The sequence below is a fragment of the Asparagus officinalis genome, chromosome 6, assembly GCF_001876935.1.
Source record: "Asparagus officinalis chromosome 6, Aspof.V1, whole genome shotgun sequence".
In the NCBI taxonomy this organism is placed as follows: Eukaryota; Viridiplantae; Streptophyta; class Magnoliopsida; order Asparagales; family Asparagaceae; genus Asparagus; species Asparagus officinalis.
Window position 1 is genome coordinate 78,238,497 of NC_033799.1, and position 22,715 is coordinate 78,261,211.

Sequence of the window (22,715 nt, forward strand, 5' to 3'; positions counted from 1 at the left end):
TAGTTAGGTTTTTGACCCAACAGATTCTCCATCTCATTCCCCAAAATAGGGATGGAGGAGAAAAAATGGGGAAGCTTCCCCAAATCTGCAGCATTCTCCAAATTTTTAGAGGAAAAAAAGGATTCTTCAAAATGGGGAAGCTGTTGGAGTTGGTGTAAAAATTAGTTGGAGAATATAACTTTTGATTCCCCATTTTAGAGAAAATTTTGGAGAAGCTGTTGGAGATGCCCTTACAACTCATAAACTAGAGCTTGGCAAAAAATTTCAAAAAATACAACAATTTGGTAAAACCTGTACATGAAACACATAGCAGAACTTATACTCGAGCAAACAAAAACATGTTCCTCCTTTAATCCCTCTAAGAACTAACCTCCACAACATGAAATTCTACAAAGAGAGAATCCAATTCATACCTTGCACTCAGCCGATAGTGATTTGTTCAATATATTTGAGCTCTACAAGGAGAGAACTCATCCTCTGCATTCAGCCGACATAGATTTGTTCAATATAGAGGTGAGGATATCCAACTTTATATTTTTGATCAAACTATCAGCTGATCTATTCTCCATCTTAAAGATTCTGGTATTTCTTTCTCTCCAAATATTGTAGACTGTAGCAGCTAATGTCATCCTTTTAATTTTTTGCTTAAACCCACTACCCCTCAATCTGGAACTGTACCAATTCAAGAGGGAAGACCATTCACAACACCTCCATTTGAATTTAAGCCACTCCATTATACCATTCCAAACACAATTTGACATTGTGCATTCAAAAAAGAGATGATTACGATTTACGGCTCTTAGTACTAGAACCATCACACAGCTTGCAAACAGATGTCTGAATAATCCCATGCTTGAGCAATCTATCTTGAGTTTAGAGTTTATCTTGAACTGCCAACCACAAGATGAACGAGTATTTAGGATAACTCAATTTTTCCTAAACTGTGTCATGTCATGTAACTTGAGTAGTTACAGGATATAGACAGGAATATAAACCAGAAAGCTGTATTTTTGAATTGACACAACAAGAATTGATAAGTTGCTTGAGGTTATCAATTCCTCCATACAAATCCAGACACTTATCTTTGATTTTCAGTAATTGTTTCCACATCCAAGAATCCCCCTTCCTAGCATTTACTTGCCAAATACTCTTATTTTTTAGGTAATTCTCATGGATCTATTTAATCCACAGTTGTTCCTTACTCATGTGAATATTCCAAAGAAGTTTTAATGCAGCAGCAGTGTTCCAAAGTTGAGCTGAAAAAATCCCCAAGCCACCATGTTTCCTTTGTACACAGACTTTATTCCATGATACAAGAGAAGTTTTGAATACCTGGTCTGATTTGCCCCATAAAAAACTCCTACATAGCTCATCAATTTTGTGTAGAACTTTAACTGGAAGAATGTAGCTCGATGTCCAGAAAATTTGGACACCCAATATGACACTTTTGATTATCTGAATTCTACCTGCATAGGACAGAAGATGTCCAGAAAATTTGGACACCCAATATGACACTTTTGATTATCTGAATTCTACCTGCATAGGACAGATTTTTATTTTTCAGACAACTTTATGACACTTTTGATTATCTGAATTCTACCTGCATAGGACAGATTTTTATTTTTCAGACAACTTTGGAATTAATTGGAAATCTTCATGATCAGAGGATTGCAATCCAAGTATGACATCCTTTTGCAGATTAGGGGAAGGCCCAGATATTTAATAGGCAGAATTCCTTCAGAGAAACCCAGTTAATTGCTAATGGCAAGCTTAATAGCTTCAGATTCTCCACCATAGAAAATAGAGCATTTTGTAGGATTTGCCTCCAAGCCAGAACAAGCTCCAAAAGATTTTACACATTGAAAGAGTTTGTTCATTGAATAAAAATCCCCTTTGCAGAAAAGAAGTAAATCATCCGCAAATACTAGATGTGTTATTTTTAGCTTTTTGCACTTGGGTGGAATTTGAAGTTTGTATCATTCTTCAACAGGTTCAAACTTCTTGTCAAGTATGCCATACCAAGGATGAAAATGTAGGGGGAGAGAGGATCCCCTTGCCTCAGTCTTCTTTCACCCTTGAAGAAGCCATGTAAACTTCTATTCAGGAAGATAGAATAATTAGGATTAGAGATACAACTCATGATCCATTTAATAAAGACCAGAGGAAAACCCAGCCCCTTCAAAATCTCTTGCATAAAATCCCAACTTATAGAATCAAAAGCCTTTCAGATATCTATGTTGATCATAATCCTTGGTGATAAGTGTTTCCTTCTGTAATTTTTCACCAGTTCATGAGCAAGTAAGATATTATTTGAAATTTGTCTACCCTTCACAAATGCACTTTGAGCTTCATTGACTATACTCCCTATAACAGCCTAAATTCTAGTTGCTAAATTTTTTAAAATGATTTTATAGAGGCAATTGCAACAAGAAATAGATCTGAAGTCAGCAGGCGTTTTAGGACATTTTACCTTTGGAATGAGAGTGATTAAGGTGGAATAACAGCTCCCAACAATTTATCTGTTTTAAATAACTCTTCAACTCCTAATGAGATTTCATCACCAATAATGAGCCAGACAGATTTATAAAAGGATGCACTAAACCCATCAGGTCATGGGGTATTGTTATCTGGCATTGAGAATATTGCTCCTCTAATTTCATCCTTAGTGACTGGCTTTAATAGTTCTCTGGCTTGGCATGCACTCAAACAAGTGCCATGTTGAATAACTTGATCTTCAGGTTTGGTAGTATGAACTGCAACACCTATCAAGTTTTTATAAAAAGAGAGATAAACTCTTTGACTATTTCATCACCATCAGTAAGCCTAACTCCTTGACTATTATAGAGGACCAGAATTCTATTGTTGTGCCTGTTGGTTTTAATAGCTGAATGAAAGAGCTTGGTATTTTTGTCACCTTGAATAGACCAGGCAATTCTTGCTTTCTGCTGATAGAAAGATAATTCATGATCTAAGAGCTTATTGTATAAAGCATTAGACTTCCTTTCTTGTTTGATAAAAGCAGGATTGAGAGGGTTAGCCTGAAGTTTCTTTTGGATTTCCTCCATCTCAACTTTAGCTCTTATAACTTGTTCACTTATATTTCCAAAATGTCTTTTATTCAGAGACTTTAAAGATCCTTTCAACTTTTTAAGTTTTGTGCAGACATAATACATATGAAAGCCAACAATAGGAGATTGCCATATGGCAAAAATAATGGGTAGAAAATCAGCATGCTCCGTCCACGTTTTAAAAAATCTAAAGGGCTTTTTACCTTGAGAACAATCTTCATAAACTGAGACAATAGCTGGGGAATGGTCTGAAAAATTAGGTAACATGAACTCCACATGACTAGAGTTTAATTGATGAATCCAGTCGTCATTTACTAGAGCTCTGTCCAGGTAACATGAACTCCACATGACTAGAGTTTAATTGATGAATCCAGTCGTCATTTACTAGAGCTCTGTCCAGACGACTCCAAACTCTTGTATCCTGAGTTTAATTGATGAATCCAGTCGTCATTTACTAGAGCTCTGTCCAGACGACTCCAAACTCTTGTATCCTGGTCTTGTTTGTTGTTCCAAGTGAAGAAACATCCTATGGTTTTCAGGTGGGAGAGCTGACAATCTTCAATAAATGAGCTGAAATCATTGGTGTCAGCATCAGTTAATACAGAGCCACCAAGTTTCTCTTCACTGCATAGCATTGTATTGAAGTCTCCACATATAAGCCATGGTATGTTACCAATTGATTTATGAATAAGAGATAATTTTGTCCATAAATCCTTTCTTGCTTGCATATTATTATAACCATACACTGATGATATGACACATGAAAATCTTCCATCAATAGAGTTGACCCTAAAAGAAATCTATTGGCTAGAGAGGTTTATTTGTTGAATATCCAGGATGTTAGGATCCCATAATATAAGAATCCTAGCCTTCTCAGAGCTATTCACATTTGAAAGCCAATTCCATTCATTAGCAATTCTCCTTGTTGTATTCACCATTTTTGATTCCTTAACTTTTGTTTCCAGGAGAGAGATAAAAGAGAGGTGATAAAACTGTAGGTGTTGCTTAATCAACAGTTGTTTAGAGGATTTATTTAACTCTCTCACATTCCAAAAAGATAGATTCATTTTAACAAAATCCCTCTATCAACTGTAGAGGGGTCAAAAACCATGTTCTCCAATAGTAGGAAGGAGTTGCCAGGAAACTTATTATTAGATAATCTGGGTAAAACATCAATAGAGTTGCTAGATATTTTAGTTTTATTACCTTGAATAGGTATCCATGTGTTATATTCATGGGAACTCCCAGACTCAGGGAATTGACTGTGCACAACATGCATAGACCTAGCCTCAGTAGCCTCCCCCAGAATTTGTACCAAATGTGCAGGTTCAGAGTTCATGATCAGTCTTGAATTATCTGCATAATGTGTCTCATTATTAGAAGAGTTCCCCTGAAAGTGCATTCCATAATCTGAAAACTTGTAAGGAGATTTTCCATTATTCATATACAATCTAGATCTCTCACTATGTGCAGACCTAGTCTCATTATTTGAATAATCCCCTAAAACATGCACCACATGCACATGTGACTGGTGATTTTTACTAGCCTGCATAAACTCTTGTGCAACACATTTTCCCTTATTATTCCCTTCAATAACATCTTGATTGGCAACTTTCAGATTATGCATTTCTGAGATGGGAGCTACCTGGCTGTTATCACCAATAACCTGCTTTACCTTAGAAATCCATTTCTGGATATTTCTCTTTTTCTTGTAGAAGTTGGTGTCATGACCCACAAATTTGCAAATACCACACCACCTAGGCTTAAATTCATAGAGCACCTTCTGATTATAAGTTTTACCATTTGGCCATTGGATAGTGATGTGGTCAGGTAGAGGTGATGACACTTTGACCTCCACCAACACCCTGGCATATGTCAACCTTTGTTTGTTAGCTGTCAACATATCAGTTGTAATAGGCTTTCCAATGATGCTGGCAATTTTGCTTATACTCTTGGAATTCCACAAATTTAGTCTCAAAGCTGGCAGTTGAATCCACAAAGGATACAAACACTCATCAGATTTATTTGTTTCCATATCAATAGTCCAAGGTTTTAAAAGCATTGGCCTAGAACCAAAAAACCAAGGGCCCTTATATAGAACTTCATTCATTGCTTCATTGTCATTGAATTTCCGCCATCAATTTAGATTTCATTGCTCCCTTTGGACCCGTAGATCCCATGAGAGAGTTATCATCATCCCCGCTACCAACAGAATTTGAATCTAAACGCTCCTCGATATTGATCAGAGATGAGATCGAAGCTCCTAATCCTGAATTGAGAACTTTTTTCCTGCTAAATTTCTTCTTCTTCTTCGCCATTGAGATCACAGCGGATGCGTAAGTTAGCAAGGGAAAAGATCGCTTGCTAACATGCGCAGTAACCGCTCCAACTAACTTACCAACTCACCATTACTTAATGGAAGGGTATTTTTGTCTACCGAAAGATTTTTTCGAACTCGTGCTTTTAAAGGGAGTATGATATGAATGTTATAGGGGACTAATATCAAAATAATAAAGATTTAGGACTAATTTCAAAATTTTCTCGCTAGTTTTGGGTGTATTTGACCATAGGGGACAAAAAAAAGCCCAAACTGTTAATAAAAAGGGGTTTTTTCTTTTAGACCCATTTGTTTACTCCCATTTATCTTTAAACCCAAGTACTATTATTTCTATCTTTAAGCCCAATTCATCTTTTGTATTTATCTTTAAACCCAATCTCTAAAATATAAAAACAAGTGGTGAAAATATAGTATTTTGAAGATTGAGCTTAAAGATAAATACAAAAGATGAATTGAGCTTAAAGATACAAATAATAGTAATTGAGTTTAAAGATAAATGAGAGTAAACAAATGGGTCTAAAAGCAAAAACCCCTAATAAAAAACACCAAAGTGTTAAAATAGGTGAACAAAAAAATTCCAGCCTGATATTTTAGCCCATTATTTTGTTACAACGTTGCCTTCCGCCTGTTTCTCTCTCCGGTTTGACCAGCTTGTTCCGGTAATATTTCAAATATTCTGCTCTTTTTTGTCTGTTTGTTACTGTACTTCGTCAGAGGCTTGGTTTTCAAAAATAATAGGGGAAACAACCAAAAAAAAAAAAAAATAGAAGAAGACCGCAGATCAAGCGCTGCAGGTGAAAATCGAATCGGATGGCACTATTTTCCTCTTTTCAGAAGATCGGACGGCCGTGGATCATCAAAGCCGCCTTTTATACTACAGAATAAAAATAAAAGTATCATCTCTGCCCTCAGAAAAATGTAAAGCAAAACCCTAGTTTATCAGTTCGAAAATGAAGAGCAAAAAAGGGGGAAAATTTTAAAATTTGAGAGGGAGATGTGATGAGTGGGGATGTCGTACTGTTGATAGAAGCGGGTGACGGTTGTTGAGCGCGTGCGTATCAATCATATCATAATAATCCACCTCTTTCCAGCTTCCTTCCTTCTTCTCTCTCCGGCCTCTGGTGTACTGTTGTCGGTCTGATCCCAAAAGAGATCGATCCATGTGAAGCCGTGTGGCCCCAGCACTTCGTCGAGGCCGTCGCTGTTCGAGTCACTGTCGACGCCGCTCAAACCCGGGGTAGGCTCGCCGCTGCACCTGCCATAGCTGCCGTATTCCAGGTAAGCCTTCCTTCCTTCTTCTTCTTCCTTCTTTTTTTTTTTTTTAGAGATAGATTTTATTATTCCTAGCTAGGGTTTCCTTGTCATCTCCCTCAATTTCCTAGGACTTTTACCTGTTCGCTTTATAATCTTTACCTTAATAAATAAATAAATAAAACAGGCAGATGTTCCTTTCTCTTTGAATTTCTAAAGTGGTTGAAATTGATTGATGAAAGGAAATTTATTAAAAGGAAAACGGAAGGGAGTGGGCGAGCGAGTAGCTGCCAGAACTTTCCATTTATAGCTATTTCTCTTTTGCTTGTTTTAAAAAAAAAATAGTTATAGGAAAGAAAAATGCTACTTCGGTGCGCTGGACGTTTCCTTTTTTAGCATTTTTCCCTTTCACTTTTGAATGGTTTTTTTTTTCCGTTTTTGTTAAAGAGAGAAAAAAAATAAAATAAAAATAAAAAACCCCTCCCGTTAGGGTTTTTGTCCGTTTGTTGCCAAAGCCGTACTTTAGACTTGGCGTGTATCCTGCGAGAGGAGAAGAGGAAGGCCATCTTCTGTGCTTTTAATAACATTAGCACGCTCGCGCTCTACCTCTCGCTCTCAATCTTCTCTTTCAATCTGGCCATCTTTTGTGTTTTTATTTTATTTTATCCCGAGGTAAAAAGATTGGAAATAAAATCATCACTACTTACGAATAGAATAGCACGTACGTATGCGTATATGCCCTTATAATTTAATTATAAGGATGGGACACGTATATATACAATAATACCCCAGTTATCTTGCTTGCTTATAATTTAGGCGTGTTTCACTGTTATAATTGAGGTGTTGATCCTGTTGATTAGCGCTTTATTAGTTTCTTCTCCCCACAAATAAACACTTTAAAAAGTTTTATGATGATACTAGTCGTAAGTGCCAGCTAAGACTACTAGACTTTGGAAAATGGTTTGTTGCTGTTATTAATAATATTATACTATTACTTTAAGTAGATCATGATCGGGATGGTGGGGACACTGAACCCACTAACCACGGCTTTAATTTGATTAATTAAATGGTACATGACGCAGGGGTGATATCAAAAAACTATGCATCTAACTAGCCTAGGCGCGTATGGATCAATGAGCACATGCGATGAATCTACATATTTATTATTATTATCATATATACGTGCGTAGTTATTTATTTATAATCTTCCTTTCTTGGAAATGAAAGTGTGGGAAAAGAAGCATAAATGCCTTGCATGGGCTCAACGCTAGAGCTGAATTCTTCTCCCCTTCCAACGATTTGGTTGGCTGCTTTCTCCCTCCCTCCCTCCCCTCCACGTTACGCCTTGTTAACTTGCACGTGCATCGGGCACGTGATAAGAAACAAAAAGGGGGGAAAGGTTGGTTGGTTGGCTGGTTTGTGTATTCTGTAGAATTCATGGGTCATAATAACTTTAAAATGCGTTAATTATGTTTCGAGGGGTTTATTACCAAATAGGGGAAAACAACACATCCAATCTTTTTGGTTATTTCTTATCAGTCACATCCCTTGTGTTATATCATATGTACAACGTATTAATTTTTATGATATTCATTTACCTAAAGAAGTTGCAGTTTATTGTATCATCCCAAATTGGTGCTAATATGAGTATGTCCATTATTAAAAAAAAAACAATACAATGGATACCGCTATTCAGCATATATAGATTTGTCTGTATACATGATTTTTTTTTTAATAAAAATAAACTAGGAGGTTCAATTTCGCAAAGTCGTGGATAATTTACAAAACCCCTCTTGTGGAGCCCATCTAAAAGTAAGGGGTACACCCCAAAGAGAGAGTTATGAGGGTAAATTTGATACACATGAATCTAGCTGGAATTAGACATTACACATGTTATTTCATGTCTGCATACCAAATGTAACCCAAGGAGTATACATGAAATATTATTATTTTTCTTTTCCAAGAAGTTTACTAATAAATTGTGAACATAGTTAACTATATGAAAATGACTTGCGCATTCTTAGGCTATGTAAATATTGCCTTTTGTAATATAATACTAGACTTACTAGTACTCTGGTGCGCGTGATTAGGGGTGGAAACGAACCAAATAATTAACAAATAGTTCATTAATTATTCGACTAACTATTCGGTCATATTCGATCCGGTAGTTCATTTAATGCCAAACAATTAATATTTACTATCCAAGTTCATTAATAAATAGAATCTAATCAGGGGTATATTTGATTCGTTTGCTTATCAAATATTCGTTTAAAATTTGATCGCTTATAATTTGTATTATCACATATATAAGTTTATATTTTTAACGTACTTATATTTTCTACTTAAGTTCTATATACTAATTTTTTAGAAACTTAAAAGAATTTTAAGTAAGTTTTCTAATAAAATATTTGAATTAAATATATGCATAATAACTATAAAGAAATATTTTTCATTAATAAATTTAAATACTATTTAAAAATAAAATTCTTTAGCAGAATGAATATAATTTGATATTCGATAAATCGTTGTGAATACTCATGAATATTTATCAAATACAGAGTATTTGATCAGTTTGAATTCGAAAAGCTGCAAAGATGGATATTTGAATTCGTGTTCGAATTCGAACAAGTACAAATGCGAACATCTCAGTATTTGATTCAATTCGTTCTTTTACCACCCCTACGCGTGATGTGATGACACAGATGTGGGGAGTAGTCTAGTCTTGTTGGGTGGAGGACATGCATTTCCGCTGAATTTTCCATGAGTGAGCATTTGCGTATATTTCTCTGTGAGGGTATTTCTATTGATTTTGTCAAGTGTTTCGTTGGATTTATGAAAGTGTGAGGGTATTCGGGCAATTTCTAAAACTGTTGAGCACGTGGGGAAAACATCAAAACCAAAAGCGTTATTTTCTTAAATCAACATTATAGATTCAATCGACAATTTAGGCCCGATGAAAATTTTAACCAGTTTGAATTTGAACACAAATTAAAGGGTCAGAGTTTGAGACATTAGTTTCCTGTAGGAAATCATTCATTAGAAGTATGATATTTGGAATCTAATTTGTTTAGAAGGCCATTTTTTAACTTTTATCTATAAATATTGCTCTTAATTGAGTACTCTTACTTTTAAGATCTATTAATGGATTTAAAAATATTTAATAGTATAATTATGTTAATTTTATCTTTTGTTATTTTTTATCTTTTCTATGGCCCTTATTGGATTGGTGATAAATGGATCATGCAAGTGGTTATAAAAGATAGACAAGGTTTTATTTTTGTTGGGGGGAGAGAGGTCCTTCAAATTTAGCAACTTATAGATACACAGAAGAGATATATACTCTTGTAAAATATGTTTCGTTGGTTTTCTTTTTTCCCTTTTAATTCTCAGTCTTTTTTGTTTTACTTTTCCATCATTTCCTTTCATGGTTTGTTGGGAAGCCTTCACTTCACTCCCTTCCCATATTGTTTAAGGTGTATCTTTCTTCATTATGTATGCGACATTAGTTCATACTTTGTAGGTCACACTTGTCAGGTTCTTTGCATCTGGTGAAGTTTTCTTTTGTTGTTTTATGGGCTTACATCCCAGCACAGAAGAGTATATTTAGATTATGCAGTTATAATTTATGTGGAAGAGTGACAATTGTGTACTTAGTTACATCAAAAGGGCCAAAAAATAACTGTATCCGGGGATTTATTCGTATTCGTATCGGTTAGGATGTGAATATTGTTACTAATATCTATATTCAATGGGATATAATTACGGATACAAATGTGTAGTGAAATATCCGAATCTATATCCAAAGTATTCGAATATTTATTGGTCATGAAATTTAAAATAGTTTTAATCCTTAGATTAATGGATTTGAGGTTAATTTTGATGATCGAGAGAGCTCATTTTAGCTTTTCGGAAATAACAAGCATATTAGTGAACTCTTTTGTACCATGTGAGCTATATTCTTTTCAATAATAAAAGTATTAAGCATGTGCTCGCATGGTTTGTTTCTATTTATTTGTTTTATTTATATTGGTTTATTCACCTTTCGAATATGTTAGGCTACTCTAGTGTAATAAGTGGGATGAATGATTATATATCTTTGTACACTATAACTTATAGATCATTAATTAATTAATATGTTAAATGCTTAAGAAAGGAAGAGACATGAGTACCTCTCTTTGCTGTGTTATGAAAAGAAGAGAATATAGTTCTTTATTAGTTAATGTAATATAGTTTGAGTGGTAGGTCTTTCTTAGATAAATTGCAATCTCAAAATTAGATATGTTAACCATTAAACTCCTTTATAAATCTAAATAAAATGTTTTGATTATTAGAAACTAAACGACTAGGATTTCTATGTCCAGACACGAATGAGATCAGGATTTTCCTCTAATCCCCAAAATAGGTCTATAAAGTTTCACTATCCCCTTGTATCGAGGACAAGGCTTCCCATGACCGTTATACCTTCCCACCTCATGCATTCCCAACACTAATACTATATATATTGTAATATAATATGTTAAATTAGAGGGCCATTTATAATTTTAGAATTTTGTTGGTGCTATTTTTAAAGTTTAGAGGATTGTAATTCTTGAATTTTTCAATGGGGTGTTTGTAAAGTTTTCAAGGGTTTTGCAAATTTTTCATGAGATTATTTATAATTTACAGAACTTTTGGGGGCTTTTTGCAAATTCTTTAAGGGTGTTTGAAATTTTGGAAACTTCTAAGGGGTTGTTTACAAAATTATTAAGGAATTGTTTGGAATATTTTGAGAATTTCAGCAATATGTACGTTACTTTACAACTTTCAGGGGGCTAGTTGTAAAATTGTCAAGGCTATTTATAAAATTTTTAGGGGATATTTGTAATTTTTGAAACTTCCATGGAGCTAGTTGCAAAAATTTTAGGTGTTTATGTATAAAACTTTATGGCACTATTTGTCTTCTTTGAACTTTTCAGAGGATTGTTTGTAATTTTTTTGATTTTCAAAGGGGCTATTTGTAAATTTTGGATTTTTAGATGATTGTTCATAATTTTTTGGATTTTTTAAGGATTGTTTGTAATTTATGGATTTTAAAGGGCACTTTATTACTTTTTTTTGAATTTTATGCCACTATTTGCAATTCTCGGACCTCTCGAAGGTTTATTTGTAATTTTTGAATCTTAAGAAGTTGTTTGCAACCTTCATGGGGATATCTATGATGTTTTGATTTTTTGTGCAGTTTTTGTGCTTTTTGAAACTTTCAAGGGATCATTCGTAAAAATTTTAAGGAGCTATTTTTTATATTTCAAAACTTTCTGCAGGATGTTTGTTATTTTCACAACTTACATGGGGCTAGTTACAAAACTTTTAATGGGTTATCTTTACAATTTTTAAGGAGATATTTGTAATTTTTATAACTTTCAAAGGGCTAGTTGTAAAATTTTTTAATGGAATTTCAAAGGGCTATTTGTAATTTTTAATCTTTTCATAGGATTTTTATAATTTTTGAATTTTCTAGGATTTTTTATAATTTATGGATTTTAAAAGGGGCAGTTATAATATTTTGATTTTATGATTCTATTTGTAATTTTTGGATTTTTAGTGGTTTATTTGTAATTTTTGAATCTTAAACTATTGCTTGTACATTTATGATTTTTAGGGCCTATTTGAAATTTTAGAATTATCAAATGTTGTTTCTTATTTTTAGATCTCAATGAGATATTTGTAAATTTTTAGATCTAGCGGATTGTTTGTAATTTTTGGATTTAAAGGGGGCGGTTCATATTTTTCTAATCTTGAAAAGCCCTTCTATATAAATGTGGGCTTTGATTAATACAAATTTTAAGATATGGCTAGTTTTAATTTGATTAAAATTCTTATATAAAGAGGATTAGAAAGAAGAATTTTGATTATTAGAATTTTGGTAATTATGGATTGTTTTTATTTGGTTAGGATTCTTAGGTGAAGATAGGAATATGTGTCAACATGTCAATTTTTGATAGGATATATGGATATGTGGCTATTTTTTGACATCGGACATGTTTTTGAGCCTTTAGGATTAGTTCACCAATTTATATGTAAAGGAGGAATATGATTATTGAGTTTTTTTAATTATGGATAGTTATAATTTGATTAGAATTACTACATATTTTGACTATTAGAATTTTTTAATTATGGATATTTTTAACTTGATGAGGATTCTTAATTAGGTGAAAGATAAGGACTTATGACTATTTTTTATGACACATATCATGCGTTTAGATGACACATCAATTTTTTGTGTTTTTAGGAGAATCACCAAGTTCTCATAAATATGGAGGGATATGATATTCTCTTAATTCGTTTCGTATCCACATGTATCTGCATACACACACATGTATATCTGTAATCTTATCCGTATGACCGTATTCATAAATGATAAGTTGATCGGATGTCGTAAATATCATATCCGAGACGTATCCACCTTACCTCATATCATTCTTTACGGCTATTATTAGTTCCTCCAATTCTCATCTCCACGTGGGTTTCTCCTTCCTTACCCCTTAGTCTATCTGGCCTAATTCCCTACTTGTACTCTTTCTATCTTTGGAGATTAGTAACAGATATTGGATAGAGAGAGATCTCGGGAATCCGATGCTCATAAAACTAATGGATTCTCTTTTGCATTGGGATTTGGATCATTGGATGGATATTAGATCATTCTATTACTTTCAAATATGGATATCATCTCCACCACGTGATGATGCATGTTGTTTTCTTTAAGGTGTGTTTGAATAAAAATAGTAGGAGTCTCATATTATTAAAACATATCCACATTTCAATAAGCATGTTTTGTATATTTTATGCAAGTGTTATGCCTATGCTTGCTTGGTGAATCTGCTTTTCTTTTTTTTCTCTTCTTTTTTTTCTCTTAAGATCAAGGTGAGGGGCAAAGTTGAGGGAATAAAAGAATTTTGGGGCAAATTAAAAAATACCTACAATTTGGGGGTTATTTATATAAAAAATCCAAAATTAAAATATGGATAAGTTTCATTGAACCCACAATAAATTTAGGTATTTGGAATCAAATCTGCGATATCTTTGGAACTTTCTCTAAATTCTGATAACTTTTGGTAGAAAACTCTCAAAATTAACATTGTTTGTTCATGTAGTCAAATAACCAAAATATCCCCAATAAATTTTGATGAAAATCCCATTAAGTTTTATGTTTTGTCACTTTAAACCACCAATAATTTTTGATAGAAAACCCCTAGTAACGGATGTTTATAATTTTTAGATAATTTTAGAGGTCTATTTGTAATTTAGGATTTTTCTAAAGGTTGTTTTTAATTTTTAGATTTAAAGGGGATGTTTGGGATTTCAGATTTCATGTGGTTATTTGTAACTTTTAAAAATTTTAAGATTTTAGTGATTTTTGGGGTTTTTTGTAATTTTTTAATTTAAAGGATTTGCTTGTAGTTTTTATATTTCGTAAGGGTGGTTTGCAAATTTAGATTTTGCAGGGTGCTAGTTGTCATGTTTTATTTTTACGGGGTTTTTTGCAATTTTTATATTTTTCAGGTATTTGTTTGAATATCTGAATTTTTTTGTAATTTCTATAAATGGCTAAAAGTATATTTGAGATCCACATCTGTCTATGAAATATGGAGTGTTGTAAAGGTGAAACCTCTGTATCAAAGTGGTTCTTTTATGATCTACTAGTTGAGATGCACGTGCAATGCACATTGTTAAATATCATAATTATTTAAATTGATAAAAATAGAATAAAAATAGAAAAGAAAACAAAGTTTTTTGTAGGATTGATTGTCAACTCAATAATCTCTCAAATAAAATATTATCATTATTTCCTTCAACCCAGACAGTGGCCACGTAATCGACTATTTGTGAGTTATAAACACATTAATCTAATACAACATCTATGTTTATTAATATCTTAAAGTCTTCAAAAGATGGGTGATCATTCAATTCGCAAAGGAATTTTGTATATGATTTTTTTTGCAATATTTCCATTAAACTTTTAGTTGTGGTTTCACTCATATTCACATTAACTTTTTATTGTGGTTTCACTTATATTTACATTATCTAATATTCTCATTCAATTTTATAGCTCATTCTCCATATCATAGAAGTAAAACTAAAAGTATGAAAAATAATTTTTTTTGCAAAATTAGTATAGGGAGATTATGATATATTTCGTCATGTGCTCTAAATATAATTTTTTTTCTTTGATGCAAGGTCCCTATCAAATCTTGCCCCAAATGATATGTGAGAAATCTTATTATAACTTACTTGCTTATGGCAATTTTATTGTATATACACTACAACAAAATATAGCATTTTCGACGAAACAAAAACGTCGGTAAAAGTTTAAAAAACGTCGAGAAAAATATTTCCCGACGCAAAATACAGCGTCGCTAATGCGTCGCCAAAAGTGCGTCAAGAAAAATATTTGGTGACGCAAAACAACATGTGTTGGTAAAAATCAACACTTGTGGCGACGCTTCATGCATCGGGAAAAGTACATCTTTTAGTGACGCATAATATTTTACGTCGGCAAAAGATATGCAGAATTTTCTCAAATGCAAGGGTGCGTCAGCAAAGTAGTACTTTTGGCGACGCATGCTGCGTAGGCAAAAACCAAAACGTCGGAAAAAACATAGCTTTTAGCGACGCAAAACTGTTTGTCGCTAAAAATTATACATATGGCGACGCAATTTAGCGTCGGCAAAAGTGTAGCTTTTAGTGACGCTTCATTCTGCGTCGCTAAAAGTTATATCTTTGGCGACGCAAGATAGTGTCGCTAAATTATATTATTTTTGACGACGCAATATAGGACATATAACTCATCTAGAATATCCACATTTACTTAGTGGATTTTGCTATTGTGAGAGCAAAATGTTAGAGGCTCGTACTCATCCTTTTTGGCTCCATAAAAGACACAATAATTTGGAGTGCATAGCTTATATATCGTAAAGAACATAATGGTTCATGAATAATTTTTCCTAATAATGATATTATCACAATGATATTACTATTCAATATTAAATAAATTTTATTATATATGATTGCATGACCTTTTTTAATAAATTATAAAGTATATATATATATGGAAACCTCGATGCTTATAACTAGTAGTTGGACTCCACAAAATATGTTAACTTTACATTGTAGTTTTCTATTGGTAAATATTGTTGATAATATCATTATCTTTCTTCTCCATCTTATTATTCATATTTTTCTAATATAAGTTCTCTTTTGCTAATCACTCAATCGGCTATATTTAATTATTATAATATCAGAGTTAGAATATTCTCTTCTGTTAAAAAAGTGTTGATATGATTTTCTTAAAAAAATATATACACATAGTAGCAATAGTATTTACTTTAGTTCAACTCAAACATTGGCTTGAAGCTATTTAGAGTGAGGTCCTTTCTACGTTAAAATGGTGATATAGTGGTTACATAATTCAAAAGTCAAAGAAGAAAATTTTACAAAGGAAACGTAATTTAATATGTTAAATTAACAACTAATTTATAAAATATACATGAGTATTGCAGATAGCTATAGAAAGAAAGGTACCTTCATGAAAATTCCATAGTGAGTGACTAACTACAATCATCCTAATTTAAGCATAAATAATTATTATTTAGTTACTAATTTGATACTCAAATTATGGAATAAATCTCAAGCAAAAAAATAAGAATTGAGATTGTATTATCTTGTAGGTAAATAAATAAATGTCATTATAGCTCCTCTTTATATTAAATTTTAAAGTAATAATTTAAATTATTAAGCGCCAAATATTAGTTCATGTGAGAAAGTAAAGTAATCTGTGGTCTATATACTTATATAGTTAATCAATCGTACGTATTAAAATTATGATGATCACAATCAAAATTATATGGTGGGTTCATATTAAAGATAATTTATAAAAAATAGTACATTAAAGTCAAAATCCTTTTAATTACTATATAGATTGTCTAAATTTTTTTACATATATGAACAATACTATCTAGGAATAGTGATGTGCATACTTAACTATGGCCTAATAATCTTAAGAACGATTTACTCTTCAATATCATCATTAATTGTCGTATCTATGCATTACACTGAAAACACAATGAAAATTTAGAAAACTACAAAAGAAACACCCTTAAAAGTTTTAAAAATTATAAAATGCACCCTAAAATTTTATAATTTACAAATAAACAACTATTAAACATTACATTGAAATCAAGGAATTACAAAAAATTATTAATAAATTTAAACTTTAGAGGGATAATTTCCAATGTACTAAACTATAAGGGTGTATTTTTATAAATTTCAAATTTAATAGGTTTTCAATTAATTATGTTCTTTTCAGAAAAGTTATGAGTAATATTGACCATGAAAAGTTTTTCTTAAATCTATACTTTTAAAGAGAGTATTATATTTTTTGTAAAATTTTAATTTTCTAGGGGTTATTAGTAATTTGTATATTCATTTTAGTGTCTATATGTTAGAAATTCTCATTGTCCTTTTTGTAAACTATGAATTTTAAGGGTTTTTTTATAATTTTTTAAACTTATAGGTCTTTTCTACAGATTATAAATTGTTTATAGAATATTTATAATTCATATGTTTTTAATTTAGAATAAATTTTCACTGTAGCCCCATTTTAAATTTTTATTAGCAAAATCGACTGTGTATGGTTTTATTTACTGAAATCGACCCGTTTTCTCGCCACGTCAGCGCCGTGGCGAGAAAGCGGGTCGATTAGTCCATCGCCCGCTAACAGCTTAACTAAATGGTCGGGGTTGAGAACCCCGACCAATTCGTAATACACTTATTTCGATTTGGTCGGGGTTCCCAACCCCGATCATTTGGCAGAGCCCAGCCAGCGCTGGCTTTGGCCAGCAACGAAATAGTCGGGGTTGGCAACCCCGACCATTTTGCAGAGCCCAGCAAGCACCAGGGACGAAATGGTCGGGGTTGCCAACCCCGACCATTTAGCAGGGCCCAAACTCAGGGCCAGTGTGTGTGCACAAAATGGTCGGGGTTCCCAACCCCGACCATTTTGCAGACCCCATTCCAGAGCACATTCACCTGGAAACGAATACTTCCTGTAGTACAAAATATAATCACAAATAACACATGCTAAAATGCAACCATACTCCTGTTATCAATCCACAATGCAATCACAAACACAAATATAATACGTATAATTCATATTCGCAAACTTAACATTATATCAAATCCATTGCAACACAAACAACATATCAAGTCCAAATTGCAACTCAAACGCAAACATCCTATCAAGTCAATCGAAACTTAACAAATATCAACAACGCCTTTTCCCCTCCCTCTTCCTCTCCCTCTCCCTCTCCCTCTTCTTCCTCTCCCCCTTCCTCGTTCACCTTCGACGTGAGCTCGGATAAGTTCCTCGTCCGGTTGTGTGTGAAGTTGGGAGTGCATGACATCCGCGTCGACTCGAACCGCCTGTGAACATCCAGCCTGAGTCTGCTGTGAGCCGCCAGCTTCATCATGTGCACAGCTTGATCCCGCCCCCGTGTGTCCTCGTCGACGTCGCCGCCCGTACTCAATTGGTTGCTCCTCCCGTCCATCACGGCTTGCATGACGCGTCCTCTGAAGAGCCGACCGTATCTTTTTTATCATTCGAAGGAACATGTTCCTCGGCTCCTGCTCGGTAGTCGTGCGCAATGCGTCATGTGCCATAGTAGAAAGCTCTTCGAGCTCTTGTACCTATAAAATAAAAACCAAAAGAAAATTATTATCAAGTGGATGGTGAGAAAATAAAACGCAGAAAATAATTGTATATTTTTCTTATACACTTACCGACTCTCTCTCGATTGGGCCTCTTGGTATGTACTCCTTCGGGGCTTTGTTTTCCTGAAATATCCACCGGCGAGTAATCCCCCAATACCGCCGTAGGTACACACCTAGGTCAGGTGCATCATCCCTCTCCATCACTACCTGTTCCTCCCTTAAAACCCACCTATGGATGTAATTTTGGCGAATTATTTGCCAATTAGCACGATGTGCACCTTTTCTTGGATCTCTCTCTATTCTCTCCACAGGCGTTGGAATATGTTGCCGTAGTCCAAATTGTCGAAGCACACGATCAGGCACGTGCATTTCGACAATCTCAAAGCATATAAGTGGATGCGAGCACGCCATACATCCTCACCTTCTCGGCAAATATCCGGTAGTGACTCCAACACTAGCTCGTAGGGCATCCATTTGACCTATAAAGAAGATATTATGATATATTGATTGAATATATTTAGATATCGGTAACAATTGGTCGCATAATTGAATATATTTAGATATTATAATTTTTATACCTTTTCATCCTCCATCTGATCAAGCTCATTTCTGTGAAAGTTTTCATGCCCCTTTGGAGAGGTTTGCCAAGATCTGGACACATTCCATCTATTTTATATACAACGGGTTAGTATATATTGAAATAAAGTACTGAAATTACATGCATCTTAATCGAAGGCTAAGAATAAGCCGACAAAATTTAAACCCCTCAATCGAAGGCCCAAATACCCAAAAAACAGAGGTGAATTGATGAACTCCTGGATCGATCTCTTTGGTTATGAGTTTGTATTCAGATCCAGGATTACTTTTTTTGATCGCATCAAGATATTGAAGTAGTGTCGCGTAAGACTTGTCCCAATCACCAAATATTTTTGTCATCGCAATTCTCCTTGCATTCCATGCTTTAATATACGAGATTTTAATGAATTTGGTATCAAGCACTTTCTCAATTATATTATCGGGCGTTAGATCAAGCTTCTTCCTTAATTTTGGCATAATCAACCGTGCTATGTAAGAGGCAGATGCACCACTGTGATCTTGCTCTAATATTGGATTGACACATGTGTGAACACCGCAGTATTCACTGATCCTAAATTAAAAATTGTGTTTCTTTCCTGCAAATGCATATAACTTCCAAGGACATGAGTAATCAGCTTCATTTCCTTCGGTCAGACCTGTTCTTTGTGTGTTCATAAAACATATTGTATCATAACTTGTGCGATTGTTTTTAACTTGCTTGAACTTGAAATTCTTTTCGAAAGAGTATTCACGAATAGCATCAACCAATTGGTCCTTAGTCTCGAATAAATCGCCAACTTTAAAAGGGGCGTCATCATCTCCTCTACGAGTTGAACTTTCACCGATGCACATATCTTTTACTGTGGAAGAACGAATCCACTTATCATCTTCAAACTCGTCGGGGGGTGGTTCTTCGTACTCAACGTAGTCATTATTAACGTAAGCTTCATCAGGCCATTCCGGATTATCTTCGACATCTTGGGTAACAAATTGCATGCTTTTAACTGGTGCACTATATTGTTCTTCACCTCCTGAGTCATTGCTTCTTTCATCCTCTTCGATTGATGCCCCACTTAACGGCCCCATATTTTCATAAGAGACTTCGTTATTCATGACATTTGACGTTCCACCGAATTGAGCCCGCTCCATTTCATTCGAAGAAGAAAGAAACCCATCGGAATTAACTCTCATATCTAACATGCGTGGGAATTCTCCTGGAGGTTTGAATATTTGGCACGAATTATGTGACAACTTTTCAATAAATAATTCTACCGTTTGTTGCGACTTGCCCAAATTAAACATAATACTCATATGATAATCGTTCGAGATCTCTACTACGGATGTTTTATCAATACCTATGGGCCAATTGCATATAATTTTCAGTCGGTATTCTCGTGGGTCAATTTTCGTAACTTGGTGTAATTCCATAACCAAGTCGTAGTAACTATATGATTCCGAGATCATTAATGGCGTCGTTACCCCTCCGACGTACATTGACATATTATTCATCCCATAATTAATTTGCCCACCATAAGAACAAACAATAAACATCATATTGTTCAACCTATTCAAAAGAAAATTATATCATTTAAATATAAAAAATTAAATTAATATGCAAATAATCTCATATAATTTCAACCAAAAACCCTAATTCCCAAATTGTAAATCCTAAACCCTAAAATTGAACAATTGAACATTATATGCCCTAAAAGTTAATTACATCGATAATAATCATCATACAAACGAATTTCAGCAATAACTCTAGCCCACGAAATTCATTTATAAATGAAAACCCTAGCAAAATTATTTTTAAGGAAAAAATCCTACATTTCTACATGTTAAAGGAGGAGAGGAGTAGAAGAAATTACCTAAAAACGTTGTAGATAACTTTTGATTTGAATTTCCACCGAAGAAACGAGTTCAAACTTGAGATCTGAAGCTTTGGTTTTGGGAGAACGGGCGGAAGAGAGAAGATGAGATGGGATATAATGTCCAATTAAAAATGAGCTTCGAATTGGTCGGGGTTCCCAACCCCGACCATTTCGTCCGTGGCAAAACCCAGCGCTTGCTGGGCTCTGCTAAATGGTCGGGGTTGGGAACCCCGACCAATTCGAAATAGGTGTATTACGAATTGGTCGGGTTTCCCAATCCTGACCATTTAGTTAAGCGCTTAGCAGGGGATGGACTAAACAGTCGGGGTTGCCAACCCCAACTGTTTACGAAGCCGATTAAAAAAAAATCGGCCCGCTTTCTCGCCACGACGCTGACGTGGCGAGAAACCGGGTCGATTTCAGTAAATAAAACTTGATACAGTCAATTTTGCTAATAAAAATTTAAAATGGGGCTACAGTGAAAATTTGCTCTTTTAATTTACTAATGTGTTTGAAATTGTCAGGGTGTTTTTTTTTGTAAAATTTGAATTTTGAGATTTTATTTGTATTGAACCTTTAAGGGAACTTTATATAAATTATAAATTATATAGGCGATATTTATAATTCCTATATTTTCAATGCATTGTTAGGTTGGAAATTATTAGGATTTTTAAAAATTTTACAATTTAAGAGTTTTATTTTGTAATTTGGAAAAAGTTTAGAGTGTTTATTATATGTTTCATAAATTTTTTGGGGTTGTTTGTGTTATTTGTCGGTTTTTAGTGTGTTTATAGGTTTAAAAGTTTCAAGGTGTTTTTTATAAATTTTGAATTTTTAGGGATGTTTTTATAATTTTTTTAAAACTTACAATATAATTTATCCAAAGTAAAAAAACTTTTAGTTTCTGGCTAGCATATATTTTTTAAATTTCTCACTAAATTAAAATAAGTAAAATTTATAATTTTCAAGATGATTTAATAAAATTTTAAGTCTCATTATAAATAGGATAAATCATTTAATTAACAATTCAAATAGGATAGGATAATTAAAATATATTAGGATAACAATGTAATATTCAAAAAAGATAAGGATAATATTGACCATAGAAAGATTTTCCTAAACTCGTGCTTTTAAAGGGAGTATGATCTCTACGTTGGGTTTAAACTGAACCAAGTTATGTTAAATAGGGCTTGAATTCCTTTTATTGTTCGGAGGCGTTGGGTTTAAACTGAACCAAGTTATTCTATGAAATTTAAGGGAAAATAAGTTGTGGTAGAAAACTATAAACCATACCGCACAAGATCAAAAACTACAAATAACCTGCTAGAAAATTAGAAATTACAAAAAAACCCCTTAAAAATTAGAAGATCGCAAACATACCTCTAAAAAATTAAAAATTATAAATAAACGTTATGGGTTTTTTTGACAAATAGAAAAAACAAGTTTCAGAAATTTGCGATTTGCTTAGGAGCCTCCCATCTCAAAAAATTATCACATGTCATTTATAATGATGAGATGTGAACACCTAATCCTATCAAAAGCTCACATGTGGACACCTAATCCTATCTTCATCTTAGAATCCTCCTTAAATTAAAACTATTCATAATTAGAAAATTTTAATAATTAAATATTTAGTAATCTAATGAAATTATTGCTGACCGTAATTAAAAAAGATTTATTCGAATAGGTTTAGGGAAAATAAGTTGTGGTGGAAAATTACAAACAACACCCTACAAGATTTGAAAACTATAAACAATTCGCTTCATAATTAAAGAAATACAAAACACTACCCTAAAATATCTAAAAACTACAAAAAAGTTTGAAATTGAAACTAATCCCTAAAAATTTAAAAATTATAAACAACCC

General features: G+C 33.4%; 2 protein-coding genes across 2 annotated transcripts in view; one reads left to right on the plus strand and one right to left on the minus strand.

Annotated features, from left to right (window-relative positions):
- LOC109846370 lies at positions 3,446–5,178 on the minus strand. The gene is made up of 2 exons (XM_020415595.1): positions 4,275–5,178; positions 3,446–3,813 (listed from the first exon to the last, which is right to left on the minus strand). Exons 1-2 carry the CDS (start codon positions 5,176–5,178, stop codon positions 3,446–3,448), a joined length of 1,272 nt encoding a protein of 423 aa, XP_020271184.1.
- LOC109846371 (transcriptional regulator STERILE APETALA) overlaps positions 6,568–22,715 on the plus strand; it is a gene marked incomplete at its 5' end in the record, with an annotated part of 38,564 nt that continues 22,416 nt past the window's right edge. The window contains 1 exon segment of the mRNA XM_020415596.1: positions 6,568–6,684. Coding sequence (XP_020271185.1) covers positions 6,568–6,684 — 117 coding nt within the window.